Raw genomic sequence first — 21,093 nt, 5'->3', positions numbered from 1 at the left:
CCAAAACAATACCACACCCCTGAAGTGCTAACTTAGTTTCACTATGGTCTTCAATTTATTAGCTATTGTTGAATTTAGGTCTTTTAAAGAGTAAACCTGAAACATTTTTGAGTCACTCAAGGTTACAATGAACAAGTAACTCTGTCTTCAAGTTCATTTATGGCAAGGCATTTACCCTTACATCTCTATTCTTCTCCAACTGCCTTATTTTAGCCTAGAATTTTAAATATGGACCTAAATATGGTTGGTTCCATGTCCTTTTTAGATGGTTTTGTAACAGCTACATTCCTTGCCACTATTGAAAGATATTTCCCTATGTCAGACTTCACTGCTGTGTTTTCAGTGGTTGAATTTGTCAGAAGCATACTCTCCAGGAAAATGGGGGTATGTTTTCATTAAGAGTAGAGAAAACAAATGCACAAAGTAGACAATTACAGAAAAAGACAACACTGGTTATAATCTGAAGATAAGTTACAAAATGATAAAGGGCCTAAGTAATCCTAGAAATTAAGTAACAAGAATCATCCTTTTAAGGAATATCTATTCAACTAAGTATTTCTTAAAGTTGAACCCTAAAACTCTTAAGTGTTTAGAGATCAAGATTCCTTTATAATTTATGTAACAGATCATCAGAAAGAAGTCTTTTTATTTTAGGGATAGAGATGGTAATATCATAAGAACAGAAATCAGGACATCACTAAATTATTGGAAAAATAGTGTGGGGAGGGATCATAATTTGATAAAAAAAATTTTAAAAAGAGAAATTAAGAAGTACAGTTAACAAGTCAAATTCAGTTGAAAATCCACAGCTCGAAGAAAAAATGTGAAAACTTATGTTCTTAATATGCTCTTCACTTCATTGGTCTACTTCAAACCATTTTATGGTAAAAATTTGAAGTGTATAAAACCAAAAGGTCTCCCAACTATTATCAAATGCGTAAGTTAATTCAAAATTTGTTTCTTGTAGTGCCTCAGGAACTGCTGTGGGAATGAGAGAAAAAGGGGGCAGAGCACGCATCCCTGTACTAACTAGAACTGCTATTTTATCTTAACAGTTTCCTTTTTACCGGCTTTATACATTAGACTTCTAAATGATTTTGCTTGAAGAGTTCTACTGCTAAAAATACAAATCTAAAATCACTGATTTACTTTTTTTAAAGATTTTTATTTATTTGACAGAGAGAGAGAGAGAGAGAGAGCGCACGCGAGCACAAGCAGGGGGAGCAGCAGTCAGAGGGAGAACCAGGCCCCCAGCTGAGCAGGGAGCCCGATTCGATTCGGGGTTTGATCCCAGGACCCTGGGATCATGACCTGAGCCGAAGGCATATGCTTAACCAACTGAGCCAACCAGGCACCCCTGAAATCACTGATTTAGATCATAAAAGGTTAATGGGTTATTCATCATATTTGAGAAAGCTGTGAAACCATTTTGTAGCCATTAATTGCTAGAGGAACAAAATGGTGTAATAGCGTATTAGGCTGGGAATTAAGAGGCTAATCCTACACTGGGCCAGTCATTTTACTTCTCTGGACCCTTAAGCACTTACTTTCTAAATGAATAAAAAAAAGGACTCTTTATTCAAAGGTGGCTGGCCTATAAAACATGATTTTTAGGAATGGTCATCATGATATGATAGGATATACTGCTATGACAATGTGACAATGTTTTAAGAAAATGAGTAACAAGGGGCGCCTGGGTGGCTCAACCGATTAAGCGTCTGCCTTTGGCTCAGGTCATGATCCCAGGGTCCTGAGTTCCAGCCCTGCATCTGCTTTTCCCTCCCCTTTGCCCCCCCCAACCCCCGTGCCCATGCTCTCTGTGTTGCGTTCTCTTTCAAATAAATAAATGAAGATCACACCAATAAACAACTCTAAGAAATTTGTTACATGTTCTTCTGCAAAATTCTATTCCAGGAATGGCAGATTATTCAAAGATTATTCAACAAATTCAAAGTGTAGCAAAAACGTTTTTAAATAGGAAGAATTAGTAAAGAAATTAATAAATTCTTAACCTCACTTGCTAAAACCTACCCAACGTTAATCTTACTCGTAAGAAAATCTTAGAATTTTACTCAAATTTTCTAATTTCTTAATCATTTACTCAATGTATAAGTTAGGAAAGAGAGCTTTCAATATTCTTAACCCAAATTCTGTTCCCCAACGACATTCATTCTGTTGAGACTGTTACCACTCAGAGTAATTTAACTCTTTGTGGTTCAAAAAGGTTCTCCTTGTTCTGCAAATAACATTCTTACTGTTATGCTAGTCTAGACAAATTTATGTTCCCCAATAACCACTATCAAGGAGTTCCTGCTATCTGGAGGACATACAAACATTACAATGAGAAGGCAATCAGAGGTTCCACCAGGACAAAGGAGGGAGTCACATTTCTCACACTTTGTGAACTTTACACTTGACTAAAAATCACAGAAACCTGAAAGTCCTATTAGGCTACAAAAGGTTAAAACAAATAGTTTTTCATTAATGTTAAACAGCTGATAAAAGTTTTAAACTTGGTGCTTATATGGTTGTTTCCCAATATGATAATCTAAAATGATTACATGTTAGAAAGTACTAGTTACAAATTTTTCCTTTTTTGTCAAAGTGTATATATAGTTTTGACTTACCCCTCCCAGATCCTGAATGTCTTTTTGCAGTTTTTCAGATATGGTGACAGAAGGTAAGTCAATATAAAATATTTTTCCCCACAGCGGCTTATATTTGGATTTTTCTGGTTTGTTATCAGTTTTCATAGATTTTAAACATCTGTTTTTTTCATTTTTGCCTTGGATTCCACCTGTTGTTTAAAAAAATGTAGAATTAGATAGTTTTATGCAGACAAAAAATTTCTGTTTTAAAAATATTTTTTATACAGACATCATATCACAGAGGGAAAAAAATCTTTATAATCCCACCAATTAAAAACTCAATAGCATTTTAATGTATTTCTTTGTAGTACCACTTCGGATAAAACCAAAATACCATACTTGTTTTAACAAATACTATATTGTAAAATAATTATTGTTCAGAGCCAATAGTTGAATTTGCAGTAAATATTTATGTATTCATGTTTTTATGTATTACAGTGGAAACTAAAACCTTTTTGAAAGATTTTCCTCCTTACGATGTAAACTCCATGGGGTATTTACTCAGAAATATTTATGGAGCATCTGCCATTCTGCTGAACACTCAAAACGGGCTTAAAATGTTAAAGACTTACCTATACAAGAAACCTGTTACACATGATGACCTAGTCCTCAAAAGTTTCCAAGGTTTAGTTTCCTACAGTCTGTCTATGTATTAAGAAATAAATGGTCCATTTAAGAGCCAAATCACCATTCACTTCATTATTTCCTTTGAAAACAGATCTGAGATCGAAACAACTGCTTTAAAAATCAACTTTCATAACACAATCTGTTCATACGTTGAAAATTCCTATATATATACGACATATATATTCTAGACATATTAAAAAAGAAAAAACACTTGGAAGCTGTAATGTCTTACCATACAAAGTAGTCGAAAATGGAAATGTGCTTTCGTTTCTGTCTATAATGTTGAAAACAGCAATGATGTGTTTGAAATACAAATACTACCCCTTAACTTTATGAGTGAAGAAAAATAAATTTAAAAATAAGGCCAAAAACCCACCCACAATCACCCAATTTAATTATGAACCTAAAAGCCACGAGCACCTCTGCTTTCAAATTGAGGATAGAGCTGCAGCCTCAAAGGGCCTGAGCTGAGTCTCAGCATCTGTCCGAGGCCCGGCCAGGTCCCGGGTCCGCACATTGTTTTCTAGTTTTACAACCTCCGGCAATGCTGGGCCGCGGCTGGAGCGTGAACCGCGCGAGGGGCCCCGCTGGGATCCTCTCCCTTTCTGAGGCAAAGCCCTGGACGGAGCCTTCCTTCAGGCCAGAGAGGGACGCACAAGCCAGAAAAGAAAAGGAGCAGGGACCTGGGGGGAAGAACTAAAGAATCAATGGTGGAACCACGAGGGGAGGAAAGGATTAAAGGGACTGCAGCGGAGGAGGGGCTTCATACCCTGTAAATGTCCTTTGCTGTGGATCCTCATGGCTCCGGAGTTCATGGCAGCCGCCCGGCACCTACATGCTGGGTTCGGGAGAGTGTCGCGCCGGGCGGCCACGAAAACACAGCTCGTCGAGGCCGATTTATCAGCCGGTCGCCTCTTCCCCTTCCGCAGACTACCACACCCACGCAACAGAGATGCCGCGTCTACCGTCCGGGTTTCCGGGGCCGGATTCGACTCCAAGGCGCGGAGGAGGAAGAGGTAAAGCACAAACGAGTGGGCTGCGGCGGTTGAAGATTTGAAAACGCGTCACGCGGCCGCGGCGCCCATACGCGCGCCCCGCCCTCTCTCACGCCGCGCGCCGCGCCCCGCCTCGCGTTCGCCCCCACGTGCCCGCCTCCTCGCGCCGCGCGCCCCGCCCCCACGGGCCGCGTCTCCGCCCCCTGCGCCTGCCCCACGTTGGTACCTTCCAGGCTTCAGGTCCCCGCTCTTCGCCCGTGCCTTCGGGTCCCTTCGCTCCCCTGAAGAGTCCTTGTGACTCCTGTTGACCTAACATAGTGAATGCAGTTAGCCCCGGAGGCTAGCCCGCCAACAGGGTCATTCCCGCCTCTTAGGGTCTCCGGGACCGCGTGCCCTCCAGCCTCCTCCTTCACCAGGTACGCTTCTTGCCCACGGGTCGGCTGTCCCGGAGGCTGAAGGCGCGGCGGCTGCGGCCCAACTAGGACTCAGCCTCCGGCCGGGCCGGCCTGCTTGGCCGCGAGAGCCCCCGCCCAGCACGCCCCGAGGCGCGGAGCGAGGTTTTCCTGCCGTCACCGCCGACCTGGCCGGCCTGGGACAGGCAGCAGAGGGACTTCCAGGGCGGGAGCGGCCTGGGAGGGGGGCGTCGGAGCGAGGGTCCGGCCAGGCGGCCCCTCCCAGCCTAGAGCGAGTTCAGGTCGCCTTGGGCCATTTCACACTTGGCCGTGTGCTGCTCCTTTGACCTCCGTTGTGCACAAACCTGTTTTCGTTTTATTGTGAAGTTTGTTTCAACAATCATAGAAAGAATGGAATTTTAAATCTCACGTCCTAGGGTTTGGGGTCTAGACCTACCACTTTGCAGCACGACTCTGATTAAATTACCTAATCCCTTTGAGTCCCAGTTTTTTCACTTGTAAAGTGGGGGTAATAATGGGATTATAGTAAGGATTACATTAAAATATTTTGTAAAGTTAGTTTTGTTTTGTAAGTGGGAAAAAAACGCTTCACAAAATTGTTTTGGGTTTGTTTCTACTTATAGACTTGTGAAAGAGGAAGAGGATTAAATCTTGTGGGATTTTGCATTCATCAGCTTTTGGCCATAATAGTCAATCATTGTTTAATGGTTTATATATTTATTTATTTTTTTAGAGAGGGAGGGAGACAGAATGTTAAGCAGGCTCCAGGCCCAGCGTGGAGTCCCACCCCTGGCTGAGCTCATGACCTGAGTCTAAATCAAGAGTCAGAAGCTTTACTGACTGAGCCACCCAGGTAGCCCTAATAGTTGATTTTTGAACTAGTAGAGATCAGAGAAGTTAGTGCCAATATCACTGTTTCACGAATAAGTACATTAAAGCATAGACAAGGATGGATTGTAATAACCCTTAACCAAAATGGAGAATCCAAAGAGGTAGGTAGTTCAGGTTTGCGGAAAGGAGAGTTTAGTTGTGGATGACTTTAAGTTGAAGGACCAAGGGAGAGAAGCATGGAACTATCCAGTTGGTAATATTTGTCTGTAACTCAGAGCGATATGGGGGTGGGGTGAAGAGAGGAAAAAGATTGATTTGAGAGACATACAGACCCTCAGCCACGGGGTGATGCATAGGAGGGTATCAGATCTTGAGAGACAGGAGGAGGTGTAGTTTGAACAAAACATATTCAACGTTAGATGTTCTATCTGGGGAAGACAAGCTATTTTCAAAATGTAAGACTGATGAATCCCATACCTGTACCCCTGAAACAAATAATACGTTATATGTTAATTGAAAAAATAAAAATTTTAAAAAATGTAAACTACAGAAAGAGCGCAAAACTTTTTGTTTATAAAAAGCTTTAAGATTGAGAAACATGAATATAGAATGAGGTTAAAGTCATGGAAGGAAATGAAATTGCCCAGGAGAGCATCTGAAATAAGAGAAGCAGTGATGAGTAGACGATGATGAAATAGTGAGAAAGATGGAGAAAAGGCCAGAGAGTTAGGAAGAGAACTGGGAACAAAACTTAATATCCAAAGTCACAGAATTACAAACATTGGGATCATGCAGGCTTCACTGTCTGGCTTTGGGTAGTTTTGAGTCTCAATTTTAATCAATGAAAGGGGGGTAATACTTCTCAGATGTGAGGATGAAATGAAACATTTTTGAAAGCTTAATTAGTACACAGAGTGAGAGCTCAGTGAGTATATCCTTCTGGTGGCCTCTACACCAGCTCCTCCATCTTCAAGAGTTCAAAAAGGCCAAGATTTGAAAAATAGGCCTTTGATTCCGGTGTTTAAGATGTCATTGTTTTCCAGGGCACCTGGGTGGCTCAGTGGGGTAGGCGTCTTCCTTTGGCTGGGTCATGATCTCAGGGTCCTGGGACCGGGCCCCACGTTGGGCTCACTGCTCAGTTGGGACTATGCTTCCCCTCTCCCTCTGCCCACCCACCCCCCTTCGTGTGTGCTGTCTGTCTCTCTCTTTCCCTCTCCCTCTAGCTCTCTCTTTCTTTCAAATTAATAAATCTTAAAAAAAAAAAAAGATGTCATTGGTTTCCTTAGTGAGAATTTCAGTAGATGACTAAGGTATAAGTACTAGATAAGAACAAGGGACTCGAAGTGGAGACAAGTTGAGTGTACACTTGAAAAAATTTGTCAATGTAGCGAATTAATAGTGATAGGAAGGGAAGATAGGGTCTTTGGAAGGTTTAGGGGATATGGGAAAGATTTAAACATATCTCTATTGAACATAAAAAATGAAAGCTCCTTTTATGTTCCAGTGAAAGCTGAGTTACCTCTCATATTTACTATAATGAGGAAGCAGTAACATAGATGTACCCTATGCTTTTAGACACACCCTTGACTGCATTATAGGTGATAATGCCAATCTGTGAGTAAGCAGAAAGTCTGTTTTACTGGTCACTGTTAATAATTTTCTAATCTGTAACTCAAGATTAATTTTAAAAAATATTATTGGAATTCAGATCTTTTAGTAGCTATAGGAAAGACTTGGTCATGTATCTATGACCTGTACTCATAGAAACCCCGTTACCTATCATGTCAATAATCAGGACTATTGGTAAGATAATAAAATTTATGTTAAAGTATATCTTAAAGTATGCTTCAGGTGAAGGATATACATTCAGGAAGAACTGAATGGGGGAAGGGACAAGATTATTTTTGGTAAGAAGTTTGTTTATGGGCACTTGGGCGGCTCAGTCGGTGAAGCGTCTGCCTTCGGCTCAGGTCATGATCCCGGGGTCCTGGGATCGAGTCCCACATTAGGCTCCCTGCTCCTTGGGGAGCCTGCTTCTACCTCTGCCTCTCTCTCTCTCTTTGTCTCTCATGAATAAATAAATAAAATCTTAAAAAAAAATCAAGAGTTGTATTAAGCAAAGTTAGAGAACATTGAGCAGAATCATGGTCTAAGTAAATGAACATTTGGCTGTAAATCAGGAGAAATGAATTTCATTCAGTACGGGCTTTTTTCCTAAGAAGTTTTATTACCTTGGACAATTTCACCTCTTATAGTTAAATGAAGACAGTATCTGCTTATTCTACCCCACATCTTTTTGTGATTATCAAATGAGGCCTTAATCTGCTTTTTCAGACTTCCTCACACATATATCCAAATTTAAATTTTTTGCTCTAGAGCCTAGAAAAATGAATGGATTTGTTCATTTTTCTGTAACATCACTTTCCTATTGTCTTTTTTTTGCTTAAGCCTCTCCACCTGTTCCTCTCCCTGTTCAGAGCAAGCCTAGCTTAGATTGAGCTTTATCTCCTGCTCATTTAGGGCTTTTCATAATATCCCTGTTTGATTCATATGCTAACTATTGATATATTATCTTCTGAAATATGTTCTCTTGCTATTTTTTAAATTTAATTTTCACTTCTTATAGTCTCAATACCGTGGTGAGTTGGAGGACCTAAGGGTTTTCGAAGGTTAAGTTGTTAGTTTTGCAGGCTAAACATATGAAAAGATAGCTGTGGCACTGAAGTCTCTGTCTCAGGTGCTGGTGGGCTCAGAAACCAGGGAAAATTCAGTGTATCAAGACCTTGAACACAACCTCAGTGAAGAGTAAAAAGTGGAGAATAAGCAAGACAGGAAGATTCAGAATTTGAAAGTGGTTTCCCATAAGACAGTATGATTCAGAGGCTGCTATGGCATCTGTGGGAACTGTTAAAGATAATGAGCTGGTTCAGTGGTGATATGTCATTCTGAACTATATCATAAATTCCTTAAGGGTGGTAAAGAATACATACATACTATTGGGCCATGACTATAAAATAATCTACCTAGTTACCCCACTTCCTTCTTTCCTTCTGCATTGATTGAGCACCTACCATGTGCTATGCTCAGTGAGATTGGTTTTACATAGAAATCTCATTATGTAAATTTTAAAAATTTCTAATAGAATAGTCCCTTCTTATCCCAGATTTCAGTTACCCTCCATCAGCCATGGTCCAGAAGCAGATTCTGACCTATTGTCAGAAGGTCAGTAGTAGCCTAATGCTACTTCATTCACCTCACTTTACCTGATCACGCAGGCATTTTATCATCTCACATTATCACAAGAAGGAAGGTGAGTACAGTACAATAAGATATTTTGAGACAGCAAGAGACCACATTCACATAACTCTTATTATAGTATATTATTTTAATTGTCTTTGGTTACTATTAATTTCTTAATGTGACTAATTTATAAATTAAACTATCATAGATGTGTGTGTATAGGAAAAACCATACATTGAGTTTGTTACTATCTCGGGTTTCAGGAATCCACTGGGAGTGGTGGAATATATCCCTTGGCAGTTACAGTCCCATAAAATGGACCCATTTTAAGTGTACAGATTGAGTTCCAATAAATATGTATATCCATGTAATTACTACCACAATCAAAATATGGAACATTTCTGCTTCTCAGAAGGTTATTTCATTCTTCATTCCAGTCTCCCATCCCATCAGAGGTAACCACTTTTCTGATTGCTATAGTTTGATTTATATCTGACTGCTACAGTTTTTCCTATATTTCAACTTAATATAAGTGAAATCATAAAATTTATGTTGTAGCTCTGCATTATTTTGCATAACATAAATAAACCTTTTATGATTCATCCATGTTGCTATAGATATCAGTAGTTCATTCTTTTTTATTGCTGGGTAGTATCCCATGGTGTGAATATACCGTACATGTAGATTTATATTTGGGTGGTTTCCTGGGTTTGGCTGTTATGAATAATGTTTCTATGAACGTTTGTATACAGTTCCTTTTGTGGACCTGTGTTTTTATTTTTCTTAGAATTGCTGAATCATATATTTATTGAATGTTTAACGCCATGGAAGTTACTTAAATTTTTAACCCTGACCCCAGCAATGTATATAAGTCCTAGTTGCATCCTGGTCATTCACTGAGAGTGAACTGGTATCTCACCTAGGTGAAATTCACATAATATAAAATTCACCATTTTAAGCATTTTGAAGTATATAATTTAGTGACTTTGGTTGCATTCACAATGTTGTGCAGTCATAACCACTATCTAATTGCAGGACATTTTTAACACCTTAAAAAGGAATCTAGTACCCATTAAGCAGGCATTCCCCCAACCCCCTTCTCCTCAACCCCTGGCAACCTCGAATCTGCTTTCTGTCTACAGATTTGCCAATTATGGACATTTCATATAAGTAGAATCATAAAATAGGTGCTTTTTGTGTCTGGCTTCTTTCATTTAATATAATGTTATCTCAAGATTCATCCATGTTGTAGCATGTATCAGTACTTCATTCTTTTTTGGTTTTTTTTTGGTTGAATAAAATTTCCTTGTAGGGATACACCACATTTTGTTTATCCATGCCGCAGTTTAACATTTGGTCGGATTGTTTCCACTTCTGGCTGTTACGGATAATAATGCTCTTTCCACTTCTGGCTGTTACGGATAATAATGCTCTGAACATTTCTGTACAAGGTTTTGTTACACTGTATGTTTTTAGTTCTCTTAGGTATATATCTAATACTGGAATTGCTGGGTCATACGCAAATTTTGTGTTTAACGTTTTGAGAAACTGTCCAACTTTTCCACAGTGGCTGCATGATTTTACCTTCCCATTCGGTGTATGTAAAAGGTTTCCCATTTCTCCACATACTCATCAACACTTGTTATTTTTTTTCTTTTTCTTTTTTTAAAATTATGACCTTCTGTGAAGTGGTATCTCATGGTATTTATATAATATGCTATGCTTACCACAAGTATAGCTACCATAAGATATCATAGAACCCTATTACAATACCATTAGCTGTATTCCCAATCCTCTATACCTTTTATCCCAGTAACTTTTTTTTTTTTAGATTTTTATTTATTTAACAGAGAGAGAGAGAGAGAGCACAAGTAGGCAGAGTGGCAGACAGAGGGAGAGGGAGAAGCAGGCTCTCCGCCGAGCAGGGAGCCCGATGCGGGGCTCGATCCCAGTACCCTGGGATCATGACCTGAGCCAAAGGCAGCCGCTTAACCGACTGAGCCACCCAGGCGCCCCTCCCAGTAACTTTTTCAATCCGTAACTGAAAGACTATCTCTCACTCCCCTTCACCCATTTTGCCTATTCCCCCACCTCCTCCCATCTGGTAGCCATCAGTTCACTGTACTTATGGGTCTTTTTATGCTTTTTGTTTGTTTTGTTTTTTATGTTCCACATATAAGTGAAATCATATGGTATTTGACTCTACATCTGATGTATTTCATTTAGCATAATACCCTCCAGGTCCATCTGTGTTGTTGCAAATGGCAAGATATCCTTTTTTTATGGCTCAGTAATACTACATTATGTATATTTAAATATATACCACTTTTTCCTTATCCATTCATCTATTAATGGATACGTGGGTTGCTTCCATATCTTGGCTATTATAAGTAAGGCTGCAATAAACATAAGGGTGCATATATCTTTTTGAATTAGTGTTTTTGGGGGTTTTTTTTGGAAAATACACCACAGTAGAATTACTGGATCATATGGTATTTCTATTTTTTCAGATTTTGAGGAACCTCCATACTATTTTCCACAGTGGCTACACCAATTTTACATTCCCACCAACAGTGCGCAAGGGTTCCTTTTCCTCCACATCTCCTCCAGTGCTTGTTATTTCTTGTCTTTTTCATTCTAGCCATTCTAACAGGTGTAAGGTGATATCTCACTGTGGTTTGATTTGCCTTTCCCTGGTGATATCTGACTTTGAGCATCTTTTTGTAAGTCTATAGCCATCTGTATGTCTTATTTAGAAAAATGTCTATCTGGGTCCTCTGCCCATTTTTTAAATCATATTATTTGTGTTTTTGGTGTTGAATTGTGTGAGTTCTTTATATATTTTGCTTCCACTATTATTGGATAATCATTTGCATATATCTTCTCCCATTCAGGACATTGCATTTTTCTTTTGTAGATAATTTCCTTTGTCACAGGTAAAAGCTTTTTATTTTGGTGTAGTCCCAATAGCTTATTTTTGCTTTTGTTTCCCTTTCCTGAAAAGTTAGGTGTAGTCCCAATAGTTTTATTTTTGCTTTTGTTTCCCTTTCCTAGTTCCCTCTACAAAAATGTTGCTCTGGTTGATGTCAAGGAAATTACTGCCTACATTTCCTTCTAGGAGTTTTATGGTTTTGGGGCTCACATTTAGATTCTTAATCTATTTTGAGTTTATTTTTGTGTATGGTGTAAGAAAGTGCTCCACTTTCATTTTTTTGCGTGTAGCTGTCCAGTTTTCTCAGCACCGTGTATTGAAGAGACTGTCTTTTCCCCCTTGTTTATCCTTGCCACCTTTGTCATACATTAATTGACCACATAAGTCTGGGTTTGTTCCTGGGCTGTCTGTTCTGTTCTACTGATCTATGTGTCTTTCTGTGCCAGTGCCATACCATTTTGATTACTACAGCTTTATAGTATATCTTGAAATCTGGGATTGTGATACCCCCAGCTTCATTCTTCCTTCACAGGATTGCTTTGGGTATGTGAGATCTTTTGTGGTTCCATACAGATTTTGGTATTATCTATCTAGTTCTGTAAAAAAGTGCTGTTGCCATTTTAATAGGGATTGCATTCAATCTGGAGATTGCTTTGGGTTGTATGGACATTTTAACAATATCCTTCCAGTCCTTGAGCACGGGATATCTTTCTATTTGTTTGTGTTGCCTTCAATTTCTTTCATCAATGTTGTATAGTTTTCGGAGTACAAGTCTTTCATCACCTCGGTTAAGTTTATTCCTAGATACTTTATCCTTTCTGGCATAATTATAAATGGAATTGTTTCCTTAATTTCTATTTCTTCTACTTTGTTATTGGTGTATAGAAATGCTACTGATTTCTGCATGTAAATTTATATCCTGCAGCTTTACGGAATTCATTTATTCTTTTTTTTTTTTTTTAAGATTTTATTTATTTATTTGACAGAGAGAGACAGCCAGAGAGGGAACACAAGCAGGGGGAGTGAGAGAGGGAGAAGCAGGCTTCCTGCTGAGCAGGGAGCCTGACACAGGGCTCGATCCCAGGACCCTGGGATCATGACCAGAGCTGAAGGCAGACACTTAACGACTGAGCCACCCAGGCGCCCTGAATTCATTTATTCTAATAGTTTTTTGGTGGACTCCTTATAGTTTTCTGTGTATAGTATCATGTCATCTGCAAATAGTGACTGTTTAACTTCTTTACAAATTTGGATGCCTTTTACTTCTTGTTTGGTTCCTGCGGGCTAGGACTCCAGTACTATGTTAAATAAAGGTGGCAAGAGTGAACATCCTTTTCTTGTTCCTGAACATGAGGAAAAGATCTCCATTTTTCACCTTTGAGTATAATGTTTGCTGTGGGTTTTTAAGTCTTCCTGTATGGCCTTTATTATGTTGAGGTATGTTACCTATAAGCCCACATTTTTGGGGCACCTGGGGGTGGCGTGGTCGGTTAAGTGTCCAACTCTTGATTTTAGCTCAAGTCATGATCTCAGGGTTATGAGATCGAGCCCCGCATCAGGCTCTGTGCTGGGTGTGGAGCCTCCTTAAGATTGTCTCCCTCTCGGGCGCCTGGGTGGCTCAGATGGTTAAGCGTCTGCCTTCGGCTCAGGTCATGATCTCAGGGTCCTGGGATCAAGTCCCGCATCGGGCTTCCTGCTCCTTGGGAGCCTGCTTCTCCCTCTGCCTCTCTCTCTCTCTGTCTCTCATGAATAAATAAATAAAATCTTTAAAAAAAAAAAAAAAAAAGATTGTCTCCCTCTCCCCCTCTCCCCCCTTAAAAAAAAAAACACACTACTTTTTTGAGAGTTTTTATTATGAATGAATGTTGGATTTTGTCAAATGCTTGTTCTGTATTTGTTGAAATGATCATGTGATTTTTATCATTTGTTTTGTTGATATGGTGTATCACAGTGATTGATTTGTAAATATTGAGCCATCCTTGCATCCCTGGAATAAATCCCACTTGATCATTGTGAATGATCTTTTTAACATATTGTTGAGTGTGGTTTGCTAATATTACGTTGAGAATCTTTGCATTTGTGTTCATGAGAGATATAGGCCTGTAGTTTTCATTTTTTTGTAGTATCTATGTCTGGTTTTGGTATCAGGGTAATGAGGGTCTCATAGAATGTATTTGGAAGCTTTCTTTCCTCTTCTGTTTTTTGGAATAGTTTGAGGACAACAAGTATTAACTATTCTTTAAATGTTTGGTAAAATTCACCTGTGAATACATCTGGTTCTGGACTTTTGTTTATTGGAAGTTGTTTGATTACTGTTTCCATTTCATTACTAGTAATTGGTCTGTTCAGATTTTCTATTTCTTCTTCATTCAGTTTTGGAAAATTGTATATTTCTAGGAGTTTATCCATTTTTTGTAGGTTATCTAAATTCCAAGCATATAATTTTTCATAGTATTCTCTTAGATTTTTTTTGTATTTCTGTGGTGTCAGTTGTTACTGTTTTTTGTTTCTCATTTTCTGTCCTCTTTTTTTAGTAAGTTAGGCTAAAGGCTTATCAATTTTGTTTAAGAACCTGCTCTTCGTCTCATCAATTTTTTTTCTTTTTCTAGTCTCTATTTCATTTATTTGTTCTCAGATCTGACATATTTCCTTTTTGTACTCATCTTGGGCTTTGTTTTTATTCTCCTAGTTTCTTTAGGTGTAAGGTTAGATTGCTTTTTGATATTTTTCTTCTTGAGGTAGGCCTCTGTCATTTAAATTTATTTCTTAAAACTGCCTTTCCTATGTCCCAAAGAATTTGGGCCATTATATTTTTATTTGTCTAGATGTATTTTTTTTAATTTCCTCTGATTTCTTGGTGTCCATTGGCCATTTAGTAGCATGTTGTATAGCCTTGATGTGTTTGTGTTTTCTTGTGTTGTTTTTTTTTTTTTTTCTGATTGATTGATTTCTGGTTTCTTACTGTTGTAGTTGGAAAAGATGCATGATATTTCAGTCTTCTTAATTTATTAAGGCTTGTTTTGTGGCCTTCATGTGATCTATCCTGGAGAATATTCCATGTGCACTTCAAAAACAGAATGTACGTTCTTTTTGATGGAATGTTCTGTATATATTTTTTAGGTCCATCTGGTCTAATGTTTTGTTCAAAACACTGTTTCCTTATTGATTTTCTGTTTGGATGATCTATCCATTGATACAAGACGTATTAAAGCCTTTAATGTTTGCTTTATGCATTTAGGTGCTCCAGTGTTAGGTTTGTGGATATTTACAATTGTTAAATTGTAACAGTTGTTAAATTCTTGTTTGAATTTGCCCCTTTATCATTATATAAATCCCTTATTTGTGTCTTATTACAGTCTTTGTTTTAAAATCTATTTTTTCTAAGTTTTTACACCAAAGAGTTTTTGTTTTGTTTTGTTTTTTGTTTTGTTTTTGCTTCTCTGTATGGTATCTTTTTCCATCCTTCCACTTTCATTCTTTCTGTGTCTTTAGGTCTGAAATTAGTTTCTTGTAGTCAGCATATAGATGGGTCTTGGGTTTTTATCCATTCTGTCACGCTATGTCTTTTGATTGGAACATTTAGACTATTTGCGTTTAAAGTATTGATAGGTGTGTACTTACTGCCATTTTGTTAATTGTTTTTCGTAATTCTCTGTTACTTTATTTTTCCCTCTTGCTCTCTTTCCCTGTGATTGATGTCTGGAGTGTTTTGCTTGGCTTTCTCTTTATTTTTTGTATAAGTATTATAGGTTTTTGGTTTGTGGTTACCATGAGATTTATGTATAAAATCTTAGATATATAGCAATCTATATTAAATTGATGGTCATTTAAGTTCAAACACATTCTAAAAGAACTTTTTTGCTCCCTTTTCCATGTTTAATGTATATTTTGTCATATTTTACATCTTATTATTCATAATTTTTTTGCTTTTAAGTATCACCTTTTCCACTTAAAGAAGTTCCTTTAACAGTTCTAGTAAGGCTGGTTTAGTGGTAATGAACTCCTTAACTTTCATTCATCTGGGCAACTGTCTCTCCCTCAATTCTGAATGGTAACCTTGCTGAGTTGAGTATTCTTGGTGGCAGGTTTTCTCCTTTCAGCTCTGAATATATCATGCCACTCTCTTCTGGCCTGCAAAATATCTGCTGAAAAATCAGCAAATAGCCTTATGGGGTTTCCCTTATCTGTAACTTTTTTTGTTTCTCCTTTGCTGGCTTTAAAATTTTCTGTGTTTAACCTATGTCATTTTAATACTTAGGTGTCTTATTGTGGACCTCCTTTGGTTCATCTTGTTTGGAACTCTCTATGCTTCCTGATCCTGGATGTCTGTTTCCTTTCCCCATTTAGGGAATTTTTCAGCTATTATTTCTTCAAATAAAGTTTCTGCTCCTTTCTCTCTCTCTCTTCTTTCTGGGAGCCCTGTAATGTGAACATTTGTTCACTTGATGTTGTCTAAGAGATCCCTTAACCTATCCTCATTTTAAAAATTTTTTTTTCTTTTTTTTCTGATGCTGAGTTTGGGTGCTTTCCATTATCCTGTGTTGCAGGTTGCATAACTGTTCTTCTGCATCTGCAAATCTGTTGATTCCCTGTGGTACATTTTTCATTTCAGTTACTGTATTTTTTAACTTTGATTAGATTTTTTTTTTCTTATGTTTTTTATCTCTTTGTTGAAGTTCTCACTCAGTTCTTACTTTTCTCTTTAGTCTGGGTAGTATCTTTGTGATCACTGCTTTCCACTCTATATCTGGCATATTACTTATTACTGTTCCTTTTTTTTTTTTTTTTCTCATTCCTTCATTTGGAGCATCTTCTGTCTCCTCATTTGCTTGACTTTGCTGTGTTTATTTCTATGAATTGGTGAAATTAGTACTTTTACACTTGAAGAAATGGTCTTGTGTATGGTCAAATCCTGTGTGGACTGTGTGTGCCTGGTGACTTTGACTGGCTGGAGCTGTGTCTGGCATGTGCTGGGGGCCTGGAGTACTCCATGTTGGGCTGCCCTGGTGGGATGACCAGAGCTGAAGCAGGCATGGTAAAGGGCGGTTCCAGGGCTCTCCATGAAGAAGGCACCCTGGCAGGATAGCCGAAGCTGAAGTGGGCTTGAGCTGGGGTGGTCCCTGGGCTTTCCACTCAGAAAGTGCCCTGGGAGGACAGCTGAAGCTGAAGCCTGGGTGTCCAAGGGTGCTCATTGCAGAGTGTGTCCTGGCAAGGTGATTGGAGCCAAGGCCAGCATGGGCTGGGGTGTCCTGGGGCACTCCATGAAGGGGATAGCTTTCCAGGGTGATTGGAGCTGAAACAGACATGAGCCAGGAGGTCCCAAAGTGCTCTGTGCTGGGGGTGAAATGTTGTAGGAGCTGAAATGATGTAGGCCTGAGGTGTTCTGGGGTGCTTATATCTGTGTCACCTTGGCATGACAGCCAGAGCTGTAGTGAGCACCCACCAGGTGGGTATATATTGCACTGGGGCTACCTTGGTGGGACTGATAGGTCCAGTGTGGGCTGGGACCTGGGGCTCACTGAAACTGTAGGGCAGCTGTGGCACCCGGACCTTGTTCCTGTGCATGCTGTTAGTGTGGAGGGGAATATAAACCAGGGTGCTCACCAGCACCACTGACCCAGAGAGAATTCTAGTAGCTCCCTCGCTGTTTAGTAGAGGTCTGGGACTGGATCTTTTATATTTTAGTTGCTCTTTTAAACCTGCATGTTTTTTCTGTGTCCCGGGGCATCCAGAGCTATGGCAGGGCTCACTAAGGTGGCAGGCTAGCAATGGTGCCCAGAACTCTGCTCCAGTCTGCATTATCAGGGTGGAGGGTGAACATAAACTGTAGCACTCACCAGCCCCTCCAACCTGAAGAGAGATCCAGCAGCTCCCCCACTGGTGGAATTCTAAGGCTGGATCTTTTAAACCAAGACTTTTTTTTTTCTATGCCCCAAGGCAGACAAATCTGCTCTAGGTTCCTCAGTACTATCCCTTCCCTTTTTGAAGGTGGGGACGGACAGTAAAGTCTCCCCCAAACTGAAAAGGTACTTTGAGACCGAAAAACAAAGCAGGCGATTTTGTACAGTTTACACAGAGTTTTATTCAGGGTAACTTACTGACAGGGGAGGTTTAGCTAGAGGATGATCCACGGCAACTGCATAGTTTTTCTCTGTAAAGTCTGGACCTTAATCAGCAGATTTTATAGAATAAGTGGACATGCAGAAGGGCACTGTAGTGAGGTTAAAGGGTTCACGTGTACCTCAGAGGGTTTGTGTGCACCTAACTGACAGCAGCCTTTAATTAGATCTTGTGGCACCACCTGTGTATCAGGAATGGGAAAGACTTATCTTTCACAGATTCCTGGGAGGCCAAAACAAGCCTTCCCCTATCGTGACCTTGGCAGGCATTTCTAAGGTATGTGGATTAGTCTCCCAGGGGCCTGGAACACATAGCCCAAGAAGGATCATCGAGTGAAAAGAACAAGATGGAGGTCCAAAGATGGAATCAGTATTGTCAGCACTCCTACACTTCCACTACAGTTCCCTGCATTTGGGGGTTCCCTTCATTACCTTCTCTCCATCTCTCTTGCTGTCCTCTATGTGGTCTCTTTAGCCTTTCTTTATATATTCTGTCTTTTTTTGTGTGCAGAAGCTTTAAGAGGAACTGCTCTATAAATAGGTGTAGATTTAGTGTGTCCAAGGGAGTTCAGGGTCTTTGTCACCATCTTGGACCAGAACTCCACCTCTTCTAGTACATTTTATGGATGTGTGGTTTTTTTATATTTGGAGGGTTTTTTGTTTTCTTGTTTTTTGGGGGGGGTTTTGGTGGTTTCTGAGGTGATTACAATTAGTATTTTAATTTATAACAATCTGGTTTGGATTAATACCAGTTTAATCTTAGTAGTATACAAATATTTGTTTTCATAGAGCTCCATTCCTTACCATCCTTCTTTGTGCCTTTGTAGTCATACAGATTACATCTTTTTTTTTTTTTTTTAAAGATTTTATTTATTTATTTGATAGAGACACAGCGAGAGAGGGAACACAATCAGGGGGAGTGGGAGAGAGAGAAGCAGGCTTCCCGCTGAGCGGGGAGCCCGATGTGGGGCTCGATCCCAGGACCCTGGGACCATGACCTGAGCCGAAGGCAGACGCTTAACGACTGAGCCACCAGGCGCCCCCAGATTACATCTTTATATAGTGTATGCTTATCAGCAGAAATTTATTTTATTGTTTTATCCATTTTCTTTTATATTTATCCTTGTTACCTTTGCCAGTGCTCTCGTTTCTTTATGAACTCCAGTTACTCCATGCTCATGGATTGAAGGAATTAATACTTTTATGTTAATATTTTATGTTAATATGTTAAAATGTTTGTACTATCCAAAGCAGTCTACAGATTCAATGCAATCTCTACTTAAATACCAATAGCATTTTTCACAGAACTGAAACAAATAATAAAATTTTCGTAGAACCACAAAAGACCCTGAATAGCCAAAGCAATCTTGAGAAAGAACAAAGCTGAAGGTGTCATAATCCTAGATTTTAAAGTATACTATAAGTTTTAGTAACCGAAACAGTATGGTGAAACAGGAGTGAAACAGGAAAGATCACATGGATCAGTGGAACAGCCCAGAAATAAACTCACACTTAACATGGTCAATTAATCTGTAACAAAAGAGGTAAGAATATACCATGGGAGGTGACAGTCTCTTCAAAAAATGGTGTTGGGAAAGCTAGATGGGTACATGCAAAAGAATAAAGCTGGACCACTTCTTATACCACGTACAAAGATAAACTCAAAATGGATTAAAGACCTAAATGTAAGACCTGGAACCATAAAACTTAACAACAACAACAACATAGTAAACTTTTGGATGTCGGTCTTAGCAATATTTCTTTCTGGATCATTCTCAAGGGAAAAAGCAAAAATAAACAGGACTATATGAAACTAAAATCTTCCTGCAGAGCAAAGGAAACCATCAACAAAACAAAAAGGCAAGCTAGTGAATGGGGAAGATATTTGCAAATGATTTTTCCAATAAGAGGTTAATATCCAAAACTTACAAAGAACTCATACAGTATCAAAAACATAGACAATCCAATGTAAAGATGAACAAAAGATCCAAAAAGACCTTTTTCCAAAGACTTACAGATGGCAGACACATGAAAACGTGTTTATTGTCACTAATTATCAGGGAAATGCAATTCAAAACTACAATGAGTTAACACTTTACACCAGTCAGAATGGCCAGTATCAGAAAGACAAAAAATAAATGTTGATTAGATTGTGGAGAAAAGGAAACCCTCATGTACCATTGGTGGGAATGTAAATTGGTGCAGCCACTATGGAAAACATTATGGAGGTTCTTCAAAATTTAAAAATAGAAATATCATGATCCAATAATTCCACTGTGGTGTATTTACCCAAAGAAAACAAAAACACTAATTTGAAAAGATATATGCACCCCTATGTTTATTGTAGTGTTATTTTCAATAGCCAAGATATGGAACCAACCTAAATGTCTATCAACAGATGAATAGATAAGGGAGATGTAGTATATATTTACATTGGAATATTATTCAGCCATTTAAAAAAATCTTGTCATTTTTGACAACATGATTTGATCTATAGGGTATTGTGCTAAATGAAATAAATCAAATAGAGTCAAATATTATATGATTTCACATATTTGTGGGATCAAAAAAGCAAAACAAATGAAGACATTGTAAAGAAAACCCAAAAACTCCTATGTATAGACAACAAATTGGTGGTTGCCAGACGTGAGAGCAGTGGGGGACTGGGCGAAATAGGTGAACAGGGTTAAGAGGTACAAACTTTTAGTTCTAAAATAAGGCAGGATGAAAAGTGCAGCATAGAGAATATAGTCAGTAACATTTTAATAACTTCATAGTGACAGATTATAACTATATCATGACATTTTGTAACATATATAATTGTCCAATTACCATGTTGGACACTTGATATATTCTGTCAACTATACTTCAATTTAAAATGTTTAAAAGATAAGTAAAATTTAAAATGTGATACATGTGTATATACATTGCAATATTATTCAGCTATGAGAAAGAAGGAAATCCTGCTATTTGGGAAAATGTGGTTGGACCTTAAGGTTATACTATGTGAAATAAGCTAGACAGAGAAAGACAAATACTGCATGGTATCACTTACATGGGGAATCAAAAAAAAAAAAAAAAGATGAATTGTGTGTAAAAAAAAAATAAGTATCAGAGCAAACATTATCCTAATGTGGAATCCTAGAATTTTTTTAAAAATTCAGGAATGGAATAAGAATACTCATTTTTACCACTTTTTAATATTATGTTGAAGATCCTAGCCTTTACAATAAGAAAACTAAATTGTAATATGCTGAGTGTGAAGGGCAGAAATTAAACTTACTATTT

At 38.6% G+C, this 21,093-nt stretch overlaps 2 protein-coding genes across 6 annotated transcripts in view; one reads left to right on the top strand and one right to left on the bottom strand.

Moving 5' to 3' along the window:
• The window catches only part of DBF4 (DBF4-CDC7 kinase regulatory subunit), a 30,654-nt gene extending 26,275 nt beyond the window's left edge, over nucleotides 1–4,379 (bottom strand). For 2 of the 4 annotated variants that reach the window (XM_078059212.1, XM_078059213.1), the window contains exons 1-3: nucleotides 4,045–4,379; nucleotides 3,696–3,958; nucleotides 2,628–2,797 (exon numbers count right to left, since the gene is read on the bottom strand). In XM_078059212.1, coding sequence (XP_077915338.1) covers nucleotides 2,628–2,797; nucleotides 3,696–3,792 — 267 coding nt within the window. In that variant the 5' untranslated portion in view covers nucleotides 3,793–3,958; nucleotides 4,045–4,379. Of the gene's footprint in view, nucleotides 1–2,627; nucleotides 2,798–3,220; nucleotides 3,297–3,695; nucleotides 3,959–4,044 lie in introns of those variants that run through there. The other 2 variants (XM_036106271.2, XM_078059214.1) reach the window with 2 other exon arrangements.
• A 74-nt stretch (nucleotides 4,380–4,453) lies between these two features.
• Nucleotides 4,454–21,093, top strand: part of SLC25A40 (solute carrier family 25 member 40) — a 51,867-nt gene continuing 35,227 nt past the window's right edge. For both annotated transcript variants that reach the window (XM_036106278.2, XM_078059211.1), the window contains exon 1: nucleotides 4,454–4,686. The gene's annotated coding sequence lies outside the window, so the exon portion shown is untranslated. The remainder of the gene's footprint in view (nucleotides 4,687–21,093) is intronic.

Source organism: Halichoerus grypus, chromosome 12 (assembly GCF_964656455.1).
Source record: "Halichoerus grypus chromosome 12, mHalGry1.hap1.1, whole genome shotgun sequence".
NCBI classification, from domain to species: Eukaryota; Metazoa; Chordata; class Mammalia; order Carnivora; family Phocidae; genus Halichoerus; species Halichoerus grypus.
This window is presented reverse-complemented; position numbering and strand designations above follow the sequence as displayed.